This window comes from Sardina pilchardus, chromosome 3, assembly GCF_963854185.1.
Source record: "Sardina pilchardus chromosome 3, fSarPil1.1, whole genome shotgun sequence".
NCBI classification, from domain to species: domain Eukaryota; kingdom Metazoa; phylum Chordata; class Actinopteri; order Clupeiformes; family Clupeidae; genus Sardina; species Sardina pilchardus.
The window spans coordinates 40408844-40433664 of NC_084996.1; the positions used below are offsets into that span (position 1 = coordinate 40408844).

At 38.9% G+C, this 24821-nt stretch overlaps 1 protein-coding gene across 1 annotated transcript in view; it reads left to right on the forward strand.

Moving 5' to 3' along the window:
- The window catches only part of LOC134077594 (collagen alpha-1(XI) chain-like), a 270154-nt gene that overhangs the window by 88263 nt on the left and 157070 nt on the right, over positions 1-24821 (forward strand). Inside the window, exons 17-28 of the mRNA XM_062533297.1 lie at positions 2590-2643; positions 3463-3516; positions 12026-12079; positions 12186-12230; positions 12376-12429; positions 12522-12566; positions 17090-17143; positions 17321-17365; positions 20958-21011; positions 22099-22143; positions 24023-24076; positions 24166-24210. Coding sequence (XP_062389281.1) covers positions 2590-2643; positions 3463-3516; positions 12026-12079; positions 12186-12230; positions 12376-12429; positions 12522-12566; positions 17090-17143; positions 17321-17365; positions 20958-21011; positions 22099-22143; positions 24023-24076; positions 24166-24210 — 603 coding nt within the window. The remainder of the gene's footprint in view (positions 1-2589; positions 2644-3462; positions 3517-12025; positions 12080-12185; positions 12231-12375; positions 12430-12521; positions 12567-17089; positions 17144-17320; positions 17366-20957; positions 21012-22098; positions 22144-24022; positions 24077-24165; positions 24211-24821) is intronic.

The following is a 24821-nucleotide window of genomic DNA, read 5'->3' on the forward strand; positions in this document are numbered from 1 at the left end:
TTCTGTATGTGTTCTCTTTCTCTCTCTCTCTCTCTCTGTGTCTGTGTGTGTTCTGTGTTATCTGTGTGTATTCTGTGTGTGTTCTCTCTTTCTCTCTCTGTGTGTACCTGTGTGTGTGTGTGTGTGTGTGTGTGTGTGTGTGAGTGTGTGCCTGCGTAGGTGTGTGTGTGCACTCGCGCGCATGTGTGTGTGAGTGTGTGATCTTATATTGGAGTGACAGTGACGGCAGAGAACACAGTGAACATATACACATAGAGACACATAAAACACCCACACAAGCAGACACACACACACTCACACACACACTCATAGACAGAGAAGCACTCATACACAAAAGCAAGCGCACATGCACACACTCATTTACATACAGTACATAAAAGTTGCAATAGGGGATGGAGTAGGCGATGGAAACAAAAGCGTGATATTTGCGGAGAGAATGTGCAGGACTGAGCGGCGGTCATATTGTGTATCGCTATGCGGTACATCTAGTTTCTAGCTGGTCTACCTTATTGTGCAGTAAGATTGTTACAACTGATTCATAATGCTGCTGCACGCCTGGTCTTCAATCAGCCAAAGAGGACACATGACACCCCTATAGTGGCCAGAATAGAGTGCGTAAGTGAAAGTGTCACGTTGTCCCGGTAACGCGATTTCCTGTTCTAAACAAACAACCTGCAAGTGGCATTTTCCATTGCCTCACCGTGTTGTTTCTTTCAAAATGAAAATAAATGAATTTTAAATAGTAAAAATCACTACGATGTCAAGGCGTTTATGTATGCATCTGGTGTAATAAAATGAGACGTTCACGCTAGCATGAAAAAAAGTCTATAATGTCACGGCAAGCTGGCCTAATCTATGATTACATGAAGTTAGGTAATGTCAACCGATGTCAACTCGCAAATTAATTTGCGCAAAAACGTGGCTTTTTCTGTAAAACAATCATCTGGCATAGGATTTTACATTGTGAGTTTGGTTTGTTTAGAACAGAAATTTTGGTTGCTAAGGAAAAGTGATCACACTTACGCACTCTATTACACTTAGGTGCTGTGTCCACCAAACGCGTTTTTTGCGCAGACGGCGACAATTTTCAATGTAAAGTCTATGTAGCCCAGCGTTCACAGCGCTGAACGCCCTCGGTGGAAAAAAACTCTCGGCGCCGACCGTTTCTTGTCGCAGCGCTCAGAGCGCTCAAAGTTGAAATCTGTTCAGCGCCGGGCTCGTCAATGGCACTTCTCGTTATAAACCGTCTCTGGTTTTGGTAACTAAACAACAATAAACACTTATCGAAGCGCCGAGAGGAGGAGGTTGAGGGTGCTCTGGCTGTTAAAAACGCGTTTGGTGGACACAGCACCTTAAAGATGAACTTTTGCCTATTAAGGTTTTGCTTGTGACGTTTTGGTCACGTGATTCTATGTTCCATCGCCGACTGGTAGTCAACTGGTAGGCAAGCTGGCGAGTCAACGCACTGAACCTTCGTTGGCTAGCCTAACTTTTTCATACATTAATTTGATTAACAGGCTAGATATGGCAATAAGCCTAAGCACACTGCCGCCTCATGGAACAGGCACAACAAGCCGGCATAGTTTCACCTAGTTTTTAGACACACGTGAACATGACCTCCTCATACATGTTCTGCCTTCTAAAAATGGATGTTAAAAGCTACGTTTCCACCAGGCAGTATGGTACAGTTCGGCTCAGTACGTTACGTTTTGGTACGGAACCTTTTGGTACGGTTCAGTCCGGTTTGTGTACCCACTGCAAAAGGCACTACTGTATAAGACTATTATTGTAGCTAGCAAACAAATTCTACGCAAGTAGTTGCCATCTCTTAATCTGTGTTTCGATCATAAAAAATAAATTTCGGAGATATTTGTAACCGTAGTAAATACAGTACTGTAGGCCTATGTGTAACATAATGTAACCCCGCTGATATGTAGGGTTCTGCCTACCACTCTGCCTACCACTCCAGTTGTAAACAAACGGTCACATGACATTAAGGCATTATGACGTTCGTGGATGCAAAACCTTAATAGGACACTGACTGCATCTGCTCCCTGCTATATTAATTCAATGATCAAGATGTTCTGTAACCACCCACTGCGGTCCTCTGATGAGCGTCTCTTGTGTTGACCAGCCATAAATGCAAGGTTAAATTCAACACTCTTTTCCTCAGTGGTTCCTTGTTGGTGAAATTAGGTCAGCGCTCTCTGTTCCTGTGATAATTTTGGGTCTTTTGAACAACTGGGTTATAAAAGCATATCTGTTCAACTTGCACTTCATTTATTAAGCGTTTCTTATGCATTATGGTTTGCATATTATAATATTAAGTTGCCGCTCCACTTTCAACAATTACAGTAGCCTATAGTGTTAAATCTATGTGAAAATAGTAGCTATTAAGTAGATTTTTATTCAAATGCTCCACCTACTCTTAATTTCCTTTCTTCCTGATATATATATATATATATATATATATATATATATATATATATATATATATATATATGTCGCTTTGGACAAAGGCGTCTGCTAAATAACCATAACCATAACCATAACCATATATTTTTGTTCCAATTGTTGTTCATGTTAAAGGGTCGTGGAGGGGCTGATGGTGCCCGGGGTGTTCCTGGGGAGTCAGGGGCCAAGGTATTTCCTTTATGCTTTCAAAATGACCCGTCTATGTACGGGATAATGGACGACACGCCGTGCGGTTATTCAAAGTTAATGCACGTTCTAGACGGTGATACGGCCCGACGCGAAGCGGAGGGACGTTCCGTCTAGAAAAGTGCATTAACTTTGAATAACCGCACGGCGTGAAGTCCATTATCCCGCTTATTCCACTGTTGCCACTTGCGTTGAGTTCGTTTCCGGTGCTAATTTAATTGTTTTAATCGCTAGAACGGTATTGTTTGTAGAACTACTTTTCCCAGACACATTTCAACTAATTTCTCAAACTGCGGTTACTAGTTCTAAATGGATGGTTGCTATGGCCAAAAGCCAGTCGTTAGTTCTAATCTCCCGTTGTCAAGCTGGCACATCCCAGGATTCTGATGAACGTTAACTTTGAAAGATTGCTATTTTTCTTAGCCTACTGCCACCTAACTAGCTAAATGACACCTCTGTCATATGCTAAACGTTACTATGATCTGAACGTCTGTATTTTACAGCTTCTATGTAACGTGACAGTGCATTTAAACTTCACAACGAGTTTGGCGAATTAATATTCAAGTGTGATACGGTCAAAAACAATGGAACTACTTCATAGCCGTGCGTATATCTAAAGTTAATGCACACCCTTATAGAACGCAGGACAATGGGGAACTCAACCGAGCAGTGGAATAAATATATATATACCATGTTTACCAAGACAATTTAGACAAATTGCATGCTTTACATCCATATACTGTATGAATGTACTGAAATCATGCACCTTGTATTGCCATTATTATTGTTTGAATCTGACAGGGTGATCGTGGATTTGACGGACTACCTGGGCTTCCTGGTAACAAGGGACATAGGGTAAGGGTTTGGCAGTGGTGGAATGTAGCGAAGTACAAATACTACAAGTGTACTTAAGTACATTTTCCTTGTATCTGTACTTTACTTAAGTAGATTAAAGAGTGTCTACTTTTGAATGTTACTTTGTTACATTTTGCAGCAATTATCTATACTTTTTATAGTTGCAATTTTATCCGCCAAAATGCCTATCTGACCGGCACACATTTATTTCACCATTGAAATTGGGTTCTAGGGTTCTATGTCTTTATGTCTATGACAGGATTCCCTGTCGCTCTGAATATCGTGAACTTAAATATATTTCTGAAGTGCATGTGCTGCGCCCTCGCGGAACTTCAGCAGCCTTGGCTGTGTGATAGCAGCCCCTTACTCAAAGTTTCCCAAATATATAGAAGTAAAGTGAAGTAGCACTCACAAAAACTGTTCAGAAGTCGCAATGAAGTATATATCAAGACCTTGAATTTCCCCTTTGGGGATCAATAAAGTATCTATCTATCTATCTATCTATCTATCTATCTATATTTTGCAATGATTAAGGGAAATGTGAGTGGCCCTTTCTCCTCCCTTACGAACTCACATAATTATTAGAATATAGGGTAGCACTTCCTTTTACAGTCCCCTAATTACTAGGTACCAGGTAACAACATGGTAATATTGTGTAATTATGTGGTAACTGATCTAGGTAAAATGAGGGTAACTACAGAGTAAATATAATAATTATAAAATAATAATATAAAATATAAACAATTACATAGAAATTTCTTGACTATTACAAAGAAACTATTTTGAATTAATGTTTAATTACTTCTGAGAATGTACGGTAACTACAGAATAATTATGACACAATTACTATACATAAAAAGAAAGAAATTATGGCCATGTTCCCTGGTAATATCATTCAATATTTCAACCATTCAGTTACCTACCATGTAATTATGTGGTAACTAATTGGTAAAAATGAGGGTAACTACAGAATAGATATAAAACCATTACAAAGAAACGTCTTAACTATTGAAAAGAAACTATTCTGATCTAGAAATGTGCATGTCCGAGGACCTGCAAGAGTGGGCTTGCAAAAATGCTAACTATGCTAACAATGCCAACCTAGCTAATGACTTCTATTATGTCAACATTGCTTAAAAAACACAGGCTGCAAAAAAAATACCAGAAAAAGAATTTCCCCATTCATTTCAATGGGACCTAAAACCGGCGAAAAACGGGTATACCGGAAAAACGACAACCGGCAGCCATCCGACATTAACAAGCACACTACACCGGATCGGGCCTGATTTTTTAGTGTTGGAACCGCGTCGATAACTCAAACGCTCTAGGAGAAGAGGCGTCTTAAAAAAGTGGGTGAACGGGAATAATAAACTAGAAAGGTGCATGTCCGAGGACCTGCAAGAGTGGGCTTGCAAAAATGCTAACTAGGCTAACAATGCTAACCAGGTTGATGAACAAACTAAGCTGATGGTTTCTAGCATTTATGCTGAAAATGCTAACTATGTTAACTTTGCTAACCATGCTAACTATGCTAACCAGGTTGATTAGCTAACTTAGCTGATGATTTCTAGCATTTATGCAACAAATGCTAACTATGCTAACTATGCTAACAATGGCAACCTAGCTAATGACTTTATGTCAACAAAAATTCCCCATTCATTTCAATAGGACCGAAAAACGACTAACAAGTGCACTACACAGGATCGGGCCTGATTTTTTAGTGTTGGAACCGCGTCGATAGTTCAAACGCTCTAGGAGAAGAGGCGTCTTAAAAAAGTGGGTGAACAGGAATAATAAAGTATAGCTAGAAATGCAATTCCAAGGAATTACCAGTGCATGAAAATGCAAAAATGTATAGATAGATAATGTAGATATGGCTACTAAGGTGTAGCTAGGGTAAAGATGGTGATTGCATAGTTTAAAGAAAGTTGATAGTGTGAAGGTAGACAGTTTAAAGCTGGAACATTCCAGTTCTAACTTAACTAATGATTTCTATTTATGTTAAAATGTTAACTATGGTAACAATGTTAACCAGGTTGATTGGTTAACTTAGCTACTGATTTCTTGCAGTTATGGTAAAAATGTTAACTATGCTAGCAATGCTAACTAAGGTAACAATGCTAACTTTACTAACAATGCTAATCAGGTTGATTAGCTAACTTAGCTGATGATTTCCAACAGTAATGTTGAAAAAGCTAACTATGCTAACAATGCTAACTCTTTTAACAATGCTAACCAGGTTGATTAGCTAACTTAGTTGATGATTTTAGCAGTTATGCTAAAAATGCTAACTTTGTCAACCTTGCTAACTAGCTAACTTGCTAGTGAGGACTTTTATTTTGAAACATTTGTTGCTAGGGTATCCATGGTGGCCACTATCAGGAAACAAGAAGTTACTGCAGTATAATCATGTTGGTTGCTATGGAAACGGTCATAAACGCTTAATTTTGATGGTTGCTATGTTGGTTGCTAGGTAAATGGAGGTTTCATGTAGTTGTAGACTGGAGGCATGGTTGATGATAACTGACAGTTGGAATGGTTGAACAGTTAACCCTATGAGCCCGACAGACGCAAATTGCGTCAAAAAACGCAATTATTAGTCACAGCGAGATGAGACTTATATTGCACGAAAGAGCAGTACCGGGGCTTTCTAATGAGACTAGACACTTGTCTGTACGATCAAGTATGAAAATAAAATAAAATCATTAAGTTAAATCAAAGTATATCATATTTACAGTCTATATGTGACCTTCCACGGCGAAATCAGTCACATTGTTCAAATTTTCAAAATTAAGTTTTCACGAAGGGGCATAGTCAACCTTCAAAACGATACCTTTATCTAATGAATTGAACATCACATTACTGAAATATAAACATTCAAAGGAGTTGAGTTCATCCGGTCATGCCAAGAGAAAAACGGAGAAATCTGCCTCTGAAGTTAACCGTCGGCTTAACACTCACGAATGCTTTGTAAGGTCGCCGCTATTTTAAGATTACGGTACTCACTTTTATACAACGACACAGCACGCGGATAGCTTGGTGGTTGTCAATGAGTGCATTTACCGTAAATATTGTAATAGAGCGGCAAAAACGAGCCGCCTCTTACTTCCTGCTGGAATTGAATTTCTCACCTCAATAAACTCACGTTTTTAGACTAGAAGAGGTACGTTTTTCGGCGAAATGTATTCACGGCCGTACAGTGCAGACCTCCCACTGTTTAAAAACACACACAAAAAAAATCCACAAGTTTAGCACAAGTAACATAAATGGTCATTTTTCTCAGAAACGCCTGTTGCGACAAGCGACTGGTTTTGCCGTGGAGAGTCACATATTGCTCTGCGTTCACCCTCGCATCCAGAACTCTCGCTTGAATTACTTGCGGACCCCGCATCGCACAGACATGACACAGAGCAGAGCTTTCCATTGATAGCAAATATCATTTCGTATTATAACATCAGACGAAGTGACAAACAAATAATAATGTCATATAGCTTCGGCTACCATTACTCTCGTTTGATTTCCTTGTGAAACCGCCATCAGAAAGATGTGGCATGCATGTCAGATGAAAGAGGAGAGTTAGAGCTATCCACAGATACCAAATACAACATTCTAGGGCCTATTTTGCTGACAGCAAAATAGTAACTTCATTTAGCTCCACTTACCCCATGTTTTTGTGTGACATAATAGCCTATGTTCATAATCCAACGTCATCATGTGTTTCTCTATGGCAAGTCACGTTCATAATACAGTTTTGAGATTCTAGCAAACTCCTGTATAGTATCCAATTCAAGACTCATACTGCATCCAAATTTGTTTGACAAATAAACACTTTTTTGCCTTTACTTTGTTCATTGCAATGCAGTAAAAAATATTATAGAGAATCATCATCTGTGCACGTCATGTGTGCTACCACGCAAACAAGTCAGGTCAGATCAGCTAGTGTAAGTATACCTCCATCATGGTTCTTATATTGCCATTTTCAGGACAGTCAGGCCTACACAACCATGCAGTCAGGTTGAGCTGTCAGCTTGCGGTGGTGAGATACACGTCAAAATGTAAGAATTTGTATAGTACGGTTTTCAAATTTTTATCATTTAAAAATCTAAATCAAATCATTGCAAGTATTTATACATGATATTGTGGCAGATCTGGGTAGCCTAGACTGTGCTGAAAAAAACAATATGTAGCATGTGTGAATGGCACTTACAATGACCAGGATAAATGCTTCTAACTAGAGGTAATGAAAATGCCCTTAAAACAGCTTAGGGCTCATAGGGTTAAATAGTTGAGTAGTTACAATGGTTAAATGATTTAATAGTGTATTATTGCAGTGAGGACTTTTATTTTGAAACAGTTGTGGACAGAGGAAACAGTTTAACAGGATATGTAGTCTTCAGAGAGATTGTATGCTTAAAGCCTGAGAGAAACTGACAGTTGGTGCCCGGATGGCTGACCAGCTGGGGTAGCATTCTAATTGCTGCCGTGATGTCATAATGGGGCAATGTTAAGTCTATGGGGGAAATTGTAATAGTTTTTAACTAATAGTTTAAACATTTATTAAAGTTACAAAGTTGAAATATACAAAGCCCACATCGCGTAAGTAAGACCTACGTGACATAGTTTGAATGGAGTTTCTACGTTAAGCGGTTGAAGCTGAATTAGCTGCGTTAGAAGAAGAACTAGAAATGCAATTCCAAGGAATTACCAGTGCATGAAAATGCAAAAATGTGTAGGTAGATATGGTTACCAAGGTGTAGCTAATCTAAACATGGTGGTTGCATAGTTTAAAGAAAGCTGATAGTCTGAAGGTAGACAGTTTAAAGCTTAAACTTTCCAGTTCTAACTTAACTAATGATTTTTAACAGGTATGTTAAAATGTTAACTATGCTAACAATGATAACCAGGTCAATTGGTTAACTTAGCTAATGATTTCTAGCAGTTATGATAAAAATGCTAACAATGCTAACTATGCTAACAAGGTTGATCAGCTGACTTAGTTGATGATTTCTAACAGGTATGCTAAAAATGCTAACAATGCTAACCAGGTTGACTAGCTAACTTAGCTAATGATTTCTAGCAGTTATGCTAAAAATGCTTACTATGCCAACAATGCTAATTATGCTAACCATGCTAACTCGCTAGTGAGGACTTTTATTTTGAAACTTTTGTTGCTAGGGTATCCATGGTGGCCACTATCAGGAATAAAGAAGTTACGGTAGTATAATCATGTTGGTTGCTATGGAAACTGTCATAAATGCTTAATTTAAATGGTTGCTATGTTGGTTGCTAGGTACGTGGGGGTTTCATATAGTTGACTGGAGGCATAGTTGATGATAACTGATAGTTGGAATGGTTGAACAGTTAAATAGTTGAGTAGTTTCAATGGTTAAATGATTTAATAGTGTATTATTGTGGTGAGGACTTTTATTTTGAAACAGTTGTGGACAGAGGAAACAGTTTACAGGATATGTAGTCTTCACAGAGAGATTGTATGCTTAAAGCCTGAGAGAGACAGAGCTGCTGCAGGTGGGGCTGGCCACCTGGCATAACATTCTAATTGCCCTATTATGATGTCATAATCCAGTGTTAAGTCAATGGGGAAATTGTAATAGTTTTTATTTAATAGTTCAAAAAGTATAAAAGTTAAAGTTGAAAATTACATAGCTGAAGTCACCTAAGTAAGACCTATGCAGCGCAGTTTGAATGAAGTTTCTACGTCGAACGGTTGAAGCTGAATTAAACACACAAAAAGCCATCTTGAATTTAGTCACGTGACTGATTCGTGACTAGTTCACGCAAAGATCCTTCATTACTATCAAGATACTGCAACGCAATACGTTACTATGGCAGCAAAACGGGACAGTTCCGGTCTGCATAACGTCGACGTCACTAAATAAACTTTCGGTCTTAATAAGCAATAACAACATACAAAGATAATTGTGATTACTGTATTACTGTCTAAAATCATGCAGGATACCAATGAATCATTCTATAGGACACGGAATTAATAATTGAATTAGTCTTTGAACCGAGCTAACTAGTTAGCGAAGGCTAGCTTAAAAAGCAATGGAAGTGAATGGCAGTAACCATGACAATACAGCTATGCGCTGCCAGGTCACTAACAGTTGAGAGACTCTGCTTATACTCTATATACTGTTGCAAGTTCACTTGAGTATAAACTACCCACTTTAACTAATGTCACTAATGTTATTATTGAAGTTGTCACTTCAAATAAATGACACTGCTCCGTTTAAAATGTTACCTTAGCTAGGCGGCTAGCTAGCTAGCTAGCAACCAGCAGCAGCATGGTCTGATATTAAGTTATTTTCTTAACAAATCCATACACTAAAAATTGCACTATTAGGCTTGAAATGATCGGAAAAACGTACAGATTATGACAAAATATTCCAAAATACAGTCAACAAATCCAGAAAGCCATAATGACCAATTTATTGATAACATTCCACATATCTCCCATTGACATTAATGCAGCGAGGGCTTACTCTGGTCTGCATAAAGGGGGATTCCCTCCCAACCCCCTTGCAATAGTAGAACGCGGAAATGGTCGAACGTTGGGCCCTCTCGCTCCGCTTTCACCCTCTCTGGTTCACGTCTTGAATTTAGTCACGTGACGAGCCGGAGCGGAACTACAGCTGTGACGTGAAATAGTCATGAATCAGTCACGTGACTAAATTCAAGATGGCTGCGAAAGGAAAACTTTTGGAAGTGACTGCCTGAATAAACAGTCATGTAAGTAAACCACCAGCAGTGTTGCCACAGTTACTTTGAAAAAGTAATCCGATTACTGATTACTCCTTTAAAAACTTAGTTACTTTACTGATTACTTGATTTTTAAAAGTAACTAAGTTAGATTACTTTGTTACTTTTTAAACTAAGCCCCCCGCCGCCTCAACATAAAAATGGCAACCGGTTTTGCCAATATTCACTTTATTGCAGTAACGTTTACAATATATAGGCTAAGACATCACAACCTGCAAAAAGTAATTTCAGGGAGGTATCTAAAAATACTTTAACCTACTGAGCCTAATAGCCTACAGATTCTTGAATTTCCCCTTCTATCTATCTACAGTATCTATCTATTTATCTATCTATCAGATGAGTAGCCTATGTTTGTTCAATAATGTCTAGTCAGTAGCCTATAGGCTACCAAATAAGGAAGGCCTATAGATAGGAACTGGTAATAAAATATCTGTATATCCTTCTACAGCCTTTTAGAATATGCCAATGAAATTACACTTGTTAAACTCACCTCGACAAGTCTTTTGCAATCATTTAATCCACCATGGGCGATGCTAAAGTCATAGTGCAGTGTGCAAGACTCTGCCATTACGCTACTGTAACATACATTGAACTAATTAATTTAGTTCGGGAGAAAAGAGATAAAAGCCCGCCTATACTGACAACGTATCGGTTGATATAGCGAAACAGCCTAGTCAGGGTGCACTCTGTTTTGGATGCGTCTCGGGCACACACACGCACCCCTCTCTCTCCCGCTCTGTTGCGGCCGTCGGGGAGCCGCTATACAGTATACAAACTCGGGATGTCTTACTAGACAGCACTTTGTCGCCAACACAGAGTGTACAACGTAGGCCTACCTTAATGTTGTCATGTGTAGATGACACAAACTCAAAATATGTCTACTGACTATTTTCATCTAGAAAACGCGCATCTCTCTTCTCCCTGCATTGTTGTTTACGTTTGTGTCGCTGCGTGAAGCCTAGTTGTCCTCATGCTGAAAACGTGAGCATACACGACAAGAAGAAAGCAAAATGAAAATGACAAAAATAGTAACGCACATTGACTTGATAAGTAACTTTAATCTGATTACTGGTTTGGAAATAGTAGCGCATTAGATTACTCGTTAACGAAAAAAGTGGTCAAAATACAGTAACAGTTACCGGCATCACTGACCACCAGTGCTTTTTCAAGGTTCTTGATGTCTCGTTTTAAATGTCAGGGCCCTCAGAAGTCTACCAATAAAGTGTGGAGCTATTTTGAGCCTCATAAATGGTGTAAAACAGTGATTTATTTGCATGGCTAACCCGATGCCGAGGCACTCACATTGAAAACCTGGTGCTAGCATCGGCTAACGAGCGGCAGCTCTCTGGCAGGTCGAGATCAGCTCTGAGGCAAACGCTCACACTCGGTATCATGTTTCAACACACTTTAAGTCAATATCACACCGGAATTCTCCTTTAATATCACCACTGATAGAAAGCGTCTCGTCCAATCAGATATTGCTAAATCGTTCGACCAGACCTAACTGTTGTATAACATAATATAGTCAACATATTTAGATGATTTGCTTATTACAACAGTGCAACACTCTTGAGAAGCCACTATATGCTATACGACATAAGAATCCAGTGACATTAAGATGATAGCTTACTTATCAGTGAAGTTCAAATCTTCAAAAACAAGCCAGAGTAACAGTACCATCCAAAATTAAGCAGGAACTGATGACCACACCCATTTTCATTTCTGACAGGGTGAAGCAGGTCCAACTGGCCCACCTGGTCCTCCAGGAGAGGATGGTCCCAGAGTGAGTGTCTGTTATTCTCACCTCCTTTCCGACCCCATCTATTGAGTTTGGTTTATGTTTAAGCTCTTCAATCTCTTTTTATCTATCCATACAATTTTATCTGCAGGGAGAGGATGGAGAGGTTGGGCAGAGAGGAGTTCAAGGAGAGAGTGTAAGACTCTTGGGTTCAACATTCTCAAGCATTTTCAGAATGTTCATCAGCCATTTAATTTCATCATTCAAATAATTAGTTAAGTGATGTGTTCTTAAGCTTAATGTGTTTAAAGTGTTTATGTTTATTTGTTGTATTTGTATAGGGTCCTAGAGGATTGTTGGGTCCTAGAGGATCTGCAGGTCCACTCGGACAGCGGGTATGTTAGATGTTATGGTACTTTATATCACTTTTATATCTAGGTTTATATGTTTCAGTGTCCTTACCTGAAGTTTTGATGTCCTGTTTCAGGGTCTCCCAGGACTAGATGGTCAACCTGGACCCAAAGGAAATATGGTACAATACTGTATATAAGACTAATCTCAACCTGGAAACCACTCAATGAATATACATTTACATGGGATTCATGTAAAACATACATCTCAATTTACAAAAAAATATTCAGCAATTAACTACAGTGGGGAGAAAATGTATTTGATACCATGCTAAAGTTGCCTAAAAAGAGGAATACAAAATCATCATTTGACAATAAATCTTAATGTCTTAATTAAAAAAAAAAATGAGTAAAAATAAAACCGCTAAGTACACCAGTTTTCTTTGTGATTGAAGAATGTTTCGTAAATAAATAAATGTTCTTTCTAAATGCTAGGGGGGAGAAAGTATTTGACCCCCTATGTAACCCTATGGGAATTTAACACATAGGGTTAACATAGGGGCAGGCAGATTTTTATTTTTTAAGGCCAGCTATTTCATGGATCCAGGATATTATGCATCCTGATAAAGTTCCCTTGGCCGTTGGAATTAAAATAGCCCCACATCATCACATACCCTTCACCATAGCTAGAGATTGGCATGGTGCTTTTTCCAGTAGGCCCATTAGCCCGTTTGATGCTCATTGAGGTCATTGAGCTGATTTTTACTCATTTTTTGAATTAAGGCAATAAGATCAATTGTCAAATGATGATTTTATATTCCTGTTTTAGCATGGTATCAAATACATGTGCTCACACAGATTCAAGTCAATATATTTACAACTAGATTATATTTTTGCGCACATTGCGTGATTATAGTTTATATTATTTTCATTGTCAACACGAGGGAACCACTGTTAATAATTCCAAATGATCACAATAACGTCACCATTGTCAGACGTAGTTATAGTTATTGTGTTATAGTCAAAAGGTAATGTAAGACGTTGAAAATGAATTCCTTCACTGTGTTTTGGGGTCCTGTTTGTAAATGGACTGCATTTTTATAGTGCGTTAAAGTTTCCTGCTTCACATTCACCCATTAACACACTCAAATACACTGATGGCGGAGGCTGCCTGGCAAAACACAAACCTTTGGATTATGTGTCTCACTCAAGGACACTTTGAGGCCATACGTTCCAGTGATATTAATATACAAATATATTTCTTGCCAAGCAACTAAGCAACTCTAACTGAGAGGTTGTGTTGGGCTTTTTCAAAGCCATTACATAAAATTCAATCAGTCATGATCAAGGACTGGAACTATGTGTTTTCGGAATTAATGTGTGACATTGGCTAAATTGTTATTGTTAGCAGCCATATTTTGTTTCTGTCTGTTTGGGTCAGAGCAGCATGAACATACAGTGAGGAGAAAATGTATTTGATACCATGCTAAAGTTGCCTAAAAAGAGGAATATAAAATCGTCATTTGACAATTGATCTTAATGTCTTAATTCAAAAATTGAGTAAAAATAAAACCGCTAAGTACGCCAATTTTCTTTGTGATGGAAGAATGTTTCGTAAATAAATAAATGTTCTTCCTAAATGCTAGGGGGAAGTAAGTATTTGACCCCCAATGTAACCCTATGGGAATTCAACACATAGGGTTAACATAGGGGCGGGCAGATTTTTATTTTTTAAGGCCAGCTATTTTATGGATTCAGGATATTATGCATCCTGATAAAGTTCCCTTGGCCGTTGGAATTAAGATAGCCCCACATCATTACATACCCTTTACCATAGCTAGAGATTGGCATGGTGCTTTTTCCAGTAGGCCTATTAGCCTGTTTGATGCTCATTGAGCTCAATGCAAATCAAACAGGCTAATAGGCCTACTGGAAAAAGCACCATGCCAATCTCTAGCTATGGTGAAGGGTATGTGATGATGTGGGGCTATTTTAATTTCAAAGGCCAAGGGAAATTTATCGGGATGCATAATATCCTAGATCCATGAAATAGCTGGCCTTTAAAAATAAAAATCTGCCTGCCCCTATGTTAACCCTATGTGTTAAATTCCCATAGGGTTACATAGGGGGTCAAATACTTCCTTCCCCTAGCATTTAAGGAAAACATTTATCTATTTACGATACATTCTTCAATCACAAAGAAAATTGGTGTCCTTGGCGGTTTGATTTGTACTAATTTTTTGAGTTAAGGCATTAAGATCAATTGTCAAATGATGATTTTATATTCCTGTTTTAGCAGGGTATCAAATACATGTGCTCCTCACTGTACATATTATTAATGACATAGTGACTGACCCAGACATTATATATACTATAGAAAGGTAAAAGATCAATGTCATGAAACAGGAGAACTAAAGGAGAACACTGTGGATTTTCACTTGCACAGGAATATCTGATTTTTTTTTATATATGAAATAGTTGCCTGTAATTTCTTGACTATTAACAGAAGTTTATTGATTTTGCAAAATCTCTTCAGCTATGAGGTTAATATTATCATTATTATCAACTTTTATTCAAGACACAAAGGTCCATAGAGACAACACAGTACAAATAAGAATAAATACGTGTAACAATGCAAGACATTTAAGAATAAAGCATGATGCATCATTTATACAACCTATACAGACAATGGATCCAATGTTTCCAAAAGCAAGATGTGTACCTTGTGTCACTCTTACACCTTGTCCTAACCGAACGCGATGCGAGCGAACATTAGCGATAAAATCCATTTAATTCCATTGTTTTCAATTGGAGTGTCCAGACTGAAGCGACGCGAGCAGCGCGACATTTTTAAGAGAACTTTTGTTGGACGCCCCGTTTCTATTTTCTTTTTGTCGCTCGCATTGCTCTACTATTCTGATTGAGAAATATGGAATCCCTTGACGCAACACAATGGCATATTTAACGGATTCAGTGTAGACAGACAATATTGACAGTCGCTCGCTTGGATCCGGTTAGGACACGGTGTTAGGCTTTGTTCACACTGGCAGTCGAAATCCGATTTTTTGCTTATCTGGATTGTATCTAGCTTCAATTTTGGGTAGTGTGAACGGCACAAAACCGTATGAAATGCGATTTTTCCAATGCTGATTCGCTCCACATACGGAGGTGGTTTCAATATCACTTACTATCGGATATGACTCAATCTGAACAGTCGAACCACTTGAATAGGATTTCAAAGTGCCCCTTTCGTCATTTGCACTGCGACAAACAATTGCAACGTAATTCTGAGTGACGGAAGTGATTGATTGATTGATTCAGCGCGTGCGCCAGGGCTAGCAGCAAAACAAAAACCAACGTCAGACTCAAGTCATCATTTTATGGTGAAACATGGAAAACTGTAACGTTAAGGGTGACGAGGTATTTGCGCCGCGGCTACGCATAATAAATTGGAAAATATAAACAATAAATCCACTTTCATCCATGACGACTTGGTTGTGTACATCTCTACCTAATGAATCCAGGTGTGTGTAATTTATATTGGATCTGAGCATTGCACGCCAAGATCGGATGTGATCGCATGTGATCACTTGCAATATGCAATGAGAACAGTCAGTCAGAAAGATCAGGTTCTGATCGGATATGCAAGACATCCGATTTCGACTGCCAGTGTGAACTAAGCCTTAGAAACATCCACTATGGAGACAATAACCACATTCTTAGACACTGTCAGTCTGCACATGAATCTATACATAAAATGTCTTAAAACAGCATTAAAAGTGGGCACATTGTTAGATACAAACATTTCACTGGCACACAGGGGCGGGCTACACATGAGAATCCATGTATTCATTTATTTTTTTTACTTTCATTCTTCTTTCTGATTAAAGCGCAACCTGATTCCGATCCATTGGGCTATGTGCCACTGTGGTTAATACACAACTACGGTTATACAGTGGGTACGGGTTGAGAATGCTCCTTTTGCCGCGGCACTCCCGAAGAGATCCCGTAGGCTGTGAAGCCGATTTTTTTAGAGCCCAAGGCAATGTACCCAAACAACCACCAGGTGGCAGAAAGTTTCAACCCGCATTTCAACTGCATTTAATGATGAAGACCGCATATCCGTCAATAGTCGACTCCTTTAATCTCATGTAATCATTAAAATGAAGGTGATGACTGGCGAAATTAATCAAACAACGTTTCAATAAACCATTGTTGAAATGAATGAAAATGGTTTTAGAAAATCGCCTATAGGCCTATTAGAAGGAAATAGCCTTCAATTCAATCTGAAAGACTCGACAGGCAACCTTAGATTAATTCATTAATTCATTGCGGTTACAAGACCGCATTTCTGTGAATGGGCTATAGCCTAGCTGTCAAGGCGAAGACAAAAGAGGTGGACAAGATGGACATTAGGCTTTATATGCTAGGCCTACTTAGACATTTTATTTATGGGCTATTTTAAAACGGAGGCATGCGTTCATTTTGACCGGGGACGCTGGGTACATGTACCCAGCACTTTTTGTATCACAGATTTTGTCCCCACCACTTTTGACAACTGAAAATAAAATATATTTAACAGAAATCAACAGTGATCAAGAAAACTGTAATACATGCTTTTTTAATTGACATTTATTTTACACACAATGTGGCTAATACACAGGAGATGACTGTAATTATTAAACTTAAGTTTAATCTTTTCTAGGGTGTACAAGGAGAGCCAGGATCTGCTGGTCAGCAGGGTATTCCTGGTCCACAAGTATGTTTGTTTTTCATTTTTCTGAGAGAGGGCTCCATTTGTTATATGAATTGTTACTTTAGAAGAGGGGATTAAATAACATTGTGGATGCATGGCCTTATGTAGCATTGTTGATCTTCACAGTCTCAAAAAATCTGTAAAAAGTATGTTATTCTTAAGTTCTGTGTGATCTTTTAGGGACTGCTAGGCCCACAAGGCCCAATTGGTCCACCTGGTGAGAAAGTAAGTAGATCCCATGAAACCTCTAAATCATAGCTGTCGTTTATTATTGCAAAGAGCTTTTTTTCCAGCCACAGGAATAAGTGATGTAGCAGATTTCATGGGCTGTCATGCTTTTGGACCAGAGTACTGCTGAGTGAAGTGAAACCATAAACTGGGGGGGGGGGAGAAGAGAGAGAAAGAGAGAGAGAGAGACTCCCCCCACCCCCTACATTTATTTTACTGTATTTCAACACCCTCTTTCACCACTGACTGATAGTTTGTCATCATTTGTCTGAAGGTTTAATTCAATGTGGCTTCATAAGGACATTCAGCTCTGGAAAAAAATAAGAGACTACTGCAAAATTACTATTTATAGGTGTTTGAGTAAAATTAACAGTTTTGTTTTAATCTATCAACTACTGACACCATTCTCCCAAATAGAAATATTGTCATTCAGAGCATTTCTTTGCAGAAAATGACAAAAAAGATGTAGGGCCCTATCTTGGCGATCTGAAACATCTAGTCGGAGGCACAAAGTTTAAAGGGTAAAGTTCAGGCCACCACAAACAATTAATGTTTAAAATAAAGTGCTAAATAAACATATATATTTTAAATTGTCTTAAAAAGCATTACAAATAAAAAATGATTGGGGTTTCTGATAGCATTTTTAACATAATTGGGTGATGACGTCATATGAGGAACTAGCAACACATACTCCGCTAGATTCTTACTGTGCATATAGCTATATTGAAACCATCAAATTCTTTATGGACCACAGTCAATTAAGTTAGAGCTATAAGCTAGCCTGGTGTAAACTTAACCTGGATAACATAACGGAACAAGCCAGTCTTTTTAAAATCGTGCTGTCATAGAATAGCAAGGAGGGACAAAGATTGAAAACATTATTTACTTACAGTACATGGTGTCAGTCCTAATCGGAGCTAGAAATGCACACTCACCAATACACAAGCACCAATCGCTAGTCTCATCCACGCCTCAAACGTCATGTAATGCCCTTCCTCCATCCACGCTTTGTCAATTTCTCACAATTTAATTAACAATGTTTATTGTCAGAAAAGAAATAGAGAGATCGATGTCCCTATCACTGTTTGGTACAGAAGGTGTTTGTGTGGGCTATGCCACCCAATGGAATCAGCAGTGGAGAGTGTGCTGCCGTGAGGTGAACGTATTTTGGAGTTTAGTCAAACAGCTGTTCGACCCGCGACCATACGTGACCAGATGATCTTACAGTACCTGCCTCATGCAGCATCCTGGCTTTTAGGCATGCTGCCTGGACCCATTTGTTTTGCGAATAGCTTATTCTCATATCAGGCACTTTTACTAATTTAATGGCGATTATATGATCAAACGCTGGCCACTGGGCTCAAACACTTACCCTAGTAATGTTCGATTTTTTCATGGTCAGTGGCATGATGATTTTTAGAGGGTGTAATATTGGGGATAGAAGGGTTGGATCATGCTCCAGATCACACCTCATGCTGTTAATTGCCACAGCTTTGGGTGCAAGGTTTAAGAAAAGTGGAGCGCATGGTGAAAAATGCACCTCTGACTGGTTGTACAATATGAAGACTTGCGTATCATGCTTTGCGCCACCTAGTGCCAGGTGCAAGATAGAGCCGTAGTGTTGTTAGACCTCAAATAATGCAAATAAAACAAGTTCATGTTCATTTATAAACAACACAATACTAGTGCTTTAACTTAGGAAGAGTTCAAAAATCAATATTTGGTGAAATAACCCTAACAGTTTTCTTTCAGGATAACCTTGTACATGGCTTGATTCATGCATCTTTCTCAAAAACGCATCTGCCCGATTGTAGCTTTGCTTAAGCACCAGGGTGGGAATTATACCGCAGCCATGCGGCCATGGCCGCCGTTGCCCTACACTTTGGCCTTCATGCCCCCATCGTACGGCCACAGTGGCCTTTGTGCCCCTTTAAGGGTTGCCAACCGTTCCGTATAATACAGAATCGTCCCGTATTTGACACATAAAGGTCTTGTTTCGTATTGCAATTAAGCGGTGGTATGAGCATTTGTTGAATGCATGCATGTGCGCGTTTGCGTGACAGAAACTGAAACTAAACGATAACGTTGATGGCAAAGCTCCGCTTCAACCTGTCGGAAGGCTATTTTATTATTTAACATTTACTTGAACAACGTGGATTCTCGCAACTTCCATACAAACAGAGCAGAGACTGTACAACACATTGTTTGGCATTGAGTATTGTTTAGTCAAATTTTAATATAGCATGGTCAGACGATTGTAGCCTAGTCTTCATTTAAAGATCTCAAGATTTTCGCCTGTCTACACGGCTGTTTACCATAGACAAAAGTTTGTATTGTTTCCTGAATCCTAACAGTCAGGCATGCAAATTTAAATTCATTATAAACCATAACTAATTACTTATAATTAAGTAATTTTGCTGTAATGTTGCTGCCACAGCTGCTATGTGAATGTAATCGCGGGGGGAAATCCACACAAGTGATGAGCGCCCTAATGCCACTGAATAGTTCCATTTCTAACAACACGCTGCAGATAATGCAGCAAGGCTACACCTCCATACTCCCGGTGTAAAAACTACATTCTTCCACTGTCAGGCGTGCACAGCTGACAGTGCGGCTGCATTTACTCTATTAGCCGTCATTATCTGGCCAGCGAACCAAGGGAAATTCTAAATTAGATGTGAACAACAGGTGGCCGTATACTGTACATTCCGCTATAGCCTATGCTTCGTGTCTGAATGTCCGCTATCATCAGAAATGCGGCAAGCAATTATCGCAGAATGTGCAGAAAACCTGTCTGAAAACGATTTATGATGCTTGCATGAAACATCCCAAAACAAGCACCTATATAGTTGCTGTTGTTTTCAGAAGTATCTCTCAAACAACCATGCAAAAGCAATGAACTATTAATTACTGACGGTCATCCCAGTCAGTGGAGTCATTTTCACCCTCTGCCAGTCTGTAGCTTTGTTGTCCCCAATGTCTGCTGTTTGGCCTTGTTCTTATGAACCACCATCTTAGAATATAAGGATGGATGCAACCTTACACTCTCTGTATTCCTCTGCCAGTAAAGCTAGTATAGAACCCTTCTTTTCTTCACTCAAGTGTTTTTCTTTCAACTCTTTTGGCATGATCAATAGTTTTTTTTATTCCAATTACTTTGGAGGTACTACTGGCACTGTTTTTTTTACAACCAGCTGGTCCTATTGCAAGAGCATAGTGATGACCACATATTCTTTTCCTAATGAAATGAAGTAGAATGAGGTGTGATTGTGTTGGAATTCAACAGACACTGGAATGGAATGTCTGTCATACATGTAGAGATGCTGATTTGTGGTGCAGTGGTCTCTTATTTTTTTTTCCAGAGCTGATAGATACCGTAGATAGATAGACAGAGACATACAGACAGACAGACAGACAGACAGGCAGAGATCCCTCACAGTATCCAGCAGACTTATTCCATCAGACTGACGGTAGCGCCCTCTCGCACCACTGTGATTGAAGCCTACACTTCCACTATAAACTTTGGAGTTGTCTTGTGTCAGCCCAATAAAACTGTTTTACTTCAATTTGACACGTGTATTTTATGTAGGGTCCTAATGGTCAACAAGGATTGCAAGGATTGGCTGGTGCAGATGGCCCCCCTGTGAGTATTGTTTTAATGATATTGAAATATACACTCATGGGTTTATAAAAAATCCCTTAAAATACAGGATGCTGTGATGTTAAAATGAAACTAAGAAAAATCATGTCTATTGGTAAAAGGGAATGTAAGATAATTAGGACGAACAATAACCAGAAGTTAGCGCATAATTCTATATGGAGATATTTTTTACAGTCATTGTTCAGCACACATAAATTGAATGCTAATTTTAAATTAATGAAAAGAGCTGCCATCTTTTCTTGAGATTTTTTCTATGAGAAAATAGCATGGGGATATTGAATTATCGCACCTGTTAAACTCTCATGGGGACGAAGAAATTGGAAATGCAGACATTTTGCTTTACACAGTTTTGTTCTCTGCCTTCGAATGGATACTGTGATCTTCAGTAGGTGAAGACACACTTTGATCTTTGCTACCCCATAGCTAACTTACAATGCAACATATTGCCATACTTAGTTAGCTTCAATTAACAACCCAGATCTCCTTATATGGGCAAAGACGGAAGCTTTGGCAACAGCTGGCACTACACATGCGTCATGATAATTAACCAATATAGAAAAATGTACTTATCCTCTCTTATTGCTTATTCAGAGAAAAATGTATGTTGTGACATTAAAAACACACTGATAGGAGACTGGAATTAGATACAATTTTTAATCTATTGGCAAAAGCTTGTAATGCTTCACCTTCATGTATATTTTACACCATTACACCATTCAGTTAGTTAGTCATCTTTGTTGGCCTGTATGTAGCCATGTGGGCCACTGATCATAGACTGGGCCCTCACAGAGCCCAAGAAATGCTTGCACTACTCAAATACTTCCAGGTGAAACCCATGAGAACAATAATATCACATCTGAAAAAACAAACAAACATTTAATAGTTATCTAGCAGTTATGTCACAACCAATAATGAGGGGAAAGGAACAAGGAATTATGCAAAAGGAACAACATATATTTGATTTTTTTAGATGAATGTGTAAAATGAAAATAAATGAACTACTCTCATTTCACTAGTTTGAGCTCCAGTATTGTTTTGCTGTGAACAGATGTGTCTTTTTTTCACATAGGGACATCCTGGAAAAGAAGGTCCTCACGGAGAAAAAGGAGGGGTTGTAAGGGATATTCTATTTGAAAAATTGGTGTTTCTATTTTGTATTTTAGTTTCAACATGGATGTGAAACAATCTCAAACTTTTCAAGTGCCAAAACATTACACATGTCTCATGGCGCTTTACAGAGTGTTAAAACATTCAGAGAGGGCCCATGAGTAACAGGGGCGAAGAAAACTCCCTAGAATTGAAAATATATATAGGAAGAAACCTCGGACAGATCCACAACTCAAGGGCCCAACCCATCTGCCTAGGGTCAGTTACAGTGCAGTAAGGTAATTTGTAGTGTCAGAAAGTTCAAATAGTCCAGACTTCAGGTGTGATGAGGGCCAGGCACAAGGATGGCTGATGACTGCTGATGGTTTACCTCACAGGTGAGGTATAGGGGAAAAAAGAGATATAGAGTGCTTAGTATTAAGTCATGATGGTTAGTATTGATAAGCATATCAATGGTGATATATAATGTTAAACTATAGAGAGAAAAAGGCAAAGGAATGAGAGTTGAGAGAGAGAGGGAAGTAGATGGAGTTGAATGGCAAGACAGAGAGAGGAGATTAGAGGGAGAGTTGAGAGAGAGAGAGAGAGAGAGAGAGAGAGAGAGAGGAGATTAGAGGGAGAGTTGAGAGAGAGAGAGAGAGAAAGAGAGAGAGAGAGAGAGAGAGAGAGAGAGAGAGAGAGAGAGAGAGGGGGGGGGGGGGAGAAGAGGAGTTGTACGGCGTGACAGCACTAAGCTATAGCAGCATAACTAAGGCATGGTGGAGGCTAGTCAGCACCAGCACAAGTGTGGTCAGTGGCCACCATGGGACACATGACTGGGGCAGCAGTCACACAAGGTTCATACCAATAAGACCCTGAGGTGGTTGAAGTACCACACTGTACCATACCTAACTATGGGAAGCACTTTTCTTTTTATAATCAGATTTCATATTTTAAAGTATGACGAGATAGAAGGACATATTGGGAAGGAGACGTGTTTAAGTGTATTGCAGTAGTAAGTGTATGTAGGATGAATACGTGTTGGTAGATGATGGTGGTGATGATAGGGCAGAAATAGCTGACATTCTGAGAGTGGATTACTGTGTGTCCTTGTGCATGTTCCTGCTTAGGTGTGTTCTAAGAATGGGTGTTGTGTTGTCCGTCAACTTAAAAGTAACCTTTCCATACAGTTATCATGATGGCTATATTGATATATTGAATTCAGATCTAGAGATCCAACAGTATTAGGCCTACTGAAGGAAAAATACATGTTAGATTTTGTTTTCTCCACAATGAATGATACAAAGACTGTTTAGTATACCAGCTTGCATCACCTTTAGTGTCATAAATTAGCACCAGCTATCTTTTTCCATCACTGCTGACTACCGACAATTGATGAATTTGTAAATCTACTGTTAGCTAATTAAGATTTGTTAGGACTAAGGCTAAGCCAGCTAGGCTTAATCAGTGGACATTTTTGAAAATGCTATATAGTTCCTGTATTTTTCTGCAGGTCTATGATGTGAAGCTAAATTATTATTAGTGTACAATCTAAAAGTAAATCTAAAATCTAAGTTCCAGGTTTTGGGGCAGTTCATCAATACTTGAATACACAGATAGCTACTCCACACTGCTATGATGTATTTTCATACTGGATGTCAGCATACTTCTTCCTGCTTTGTGACATTCACTCTACAGAGCAATACTGCCACCTGTTGAAGTAGAGAATTGTTTTCTTTGTTTCCAGTTTACAAAGTAATTGATAAAGCTAGAATGACATTTACAGGATAGTCAGTACCTCTGATTAGTCTCTGCTTTTTGGAGATTGAACAAAGGCCTCTAGCATCACAGTTAGATGGCTCTCCACGGATGGGGTAAATACAGACATAATGTTATTGTGTTTATAGGGTCACCCTGGTCCTCAAGGTTCTATTGGCTATCCAGGGCCTCGTGGAGTTAAGGTAAGATACCTTAGATTTTGATTTTGCCGTTTACCTTCCAAACTTGATAGAATGCAGCTTTTCTAATTTATAATTTTATGTCAAAAAAGGGAGCAGAGGGTGTGCGTGGCATGAAAGGTGGCAAAGGAGAACCGGTAAGAAGGCAATATGCAACTATTTTAAATTAGATGCATTCTTAGACAGTGAATTGTAATTTACCCTTGTGTGCTTTGGTAAAGCAGTTTGTCAGATACAGATATTTATGTGGGTTTGTACAATCTAAATTTGTGTGTAATTACAATAATTATAAATATTTCTGTTAAAGGAACACTTTTTTCATATTAAACTGTGTAATTCCCTTAACTAAGACGAGTTGATACATACCTCTCACGTTTCAATGTGTGCACTCACTGGCTCTGGTGCGCGGCGCTACTTTGATAGCACCTACTGTAGCTAGCCCTGTTCATTCATTAGGATCCAAATAGAGATGAAGTTAGAAGCGACCAAACACCTCCATGTTTTCCCTGTTAAAATACAGTTACATGAGTAGGCACACGACTAAGTATGGTGAGACAAAATTAAACGTGGTGCATTTCTAAGCGGGTAAAAGGGATAACTATATTTTGTGGTGGAATAACAATTGGGAGCACTTAGACTCGGCGCAGTAATTATCCTCACTCCAAAGTGAAACTGAAAGTGCAAGAGTGAGGATATTACTGCACCGAGTCTACTCGTGTAACTGTATTTTAATAGGGAAAACATGGAG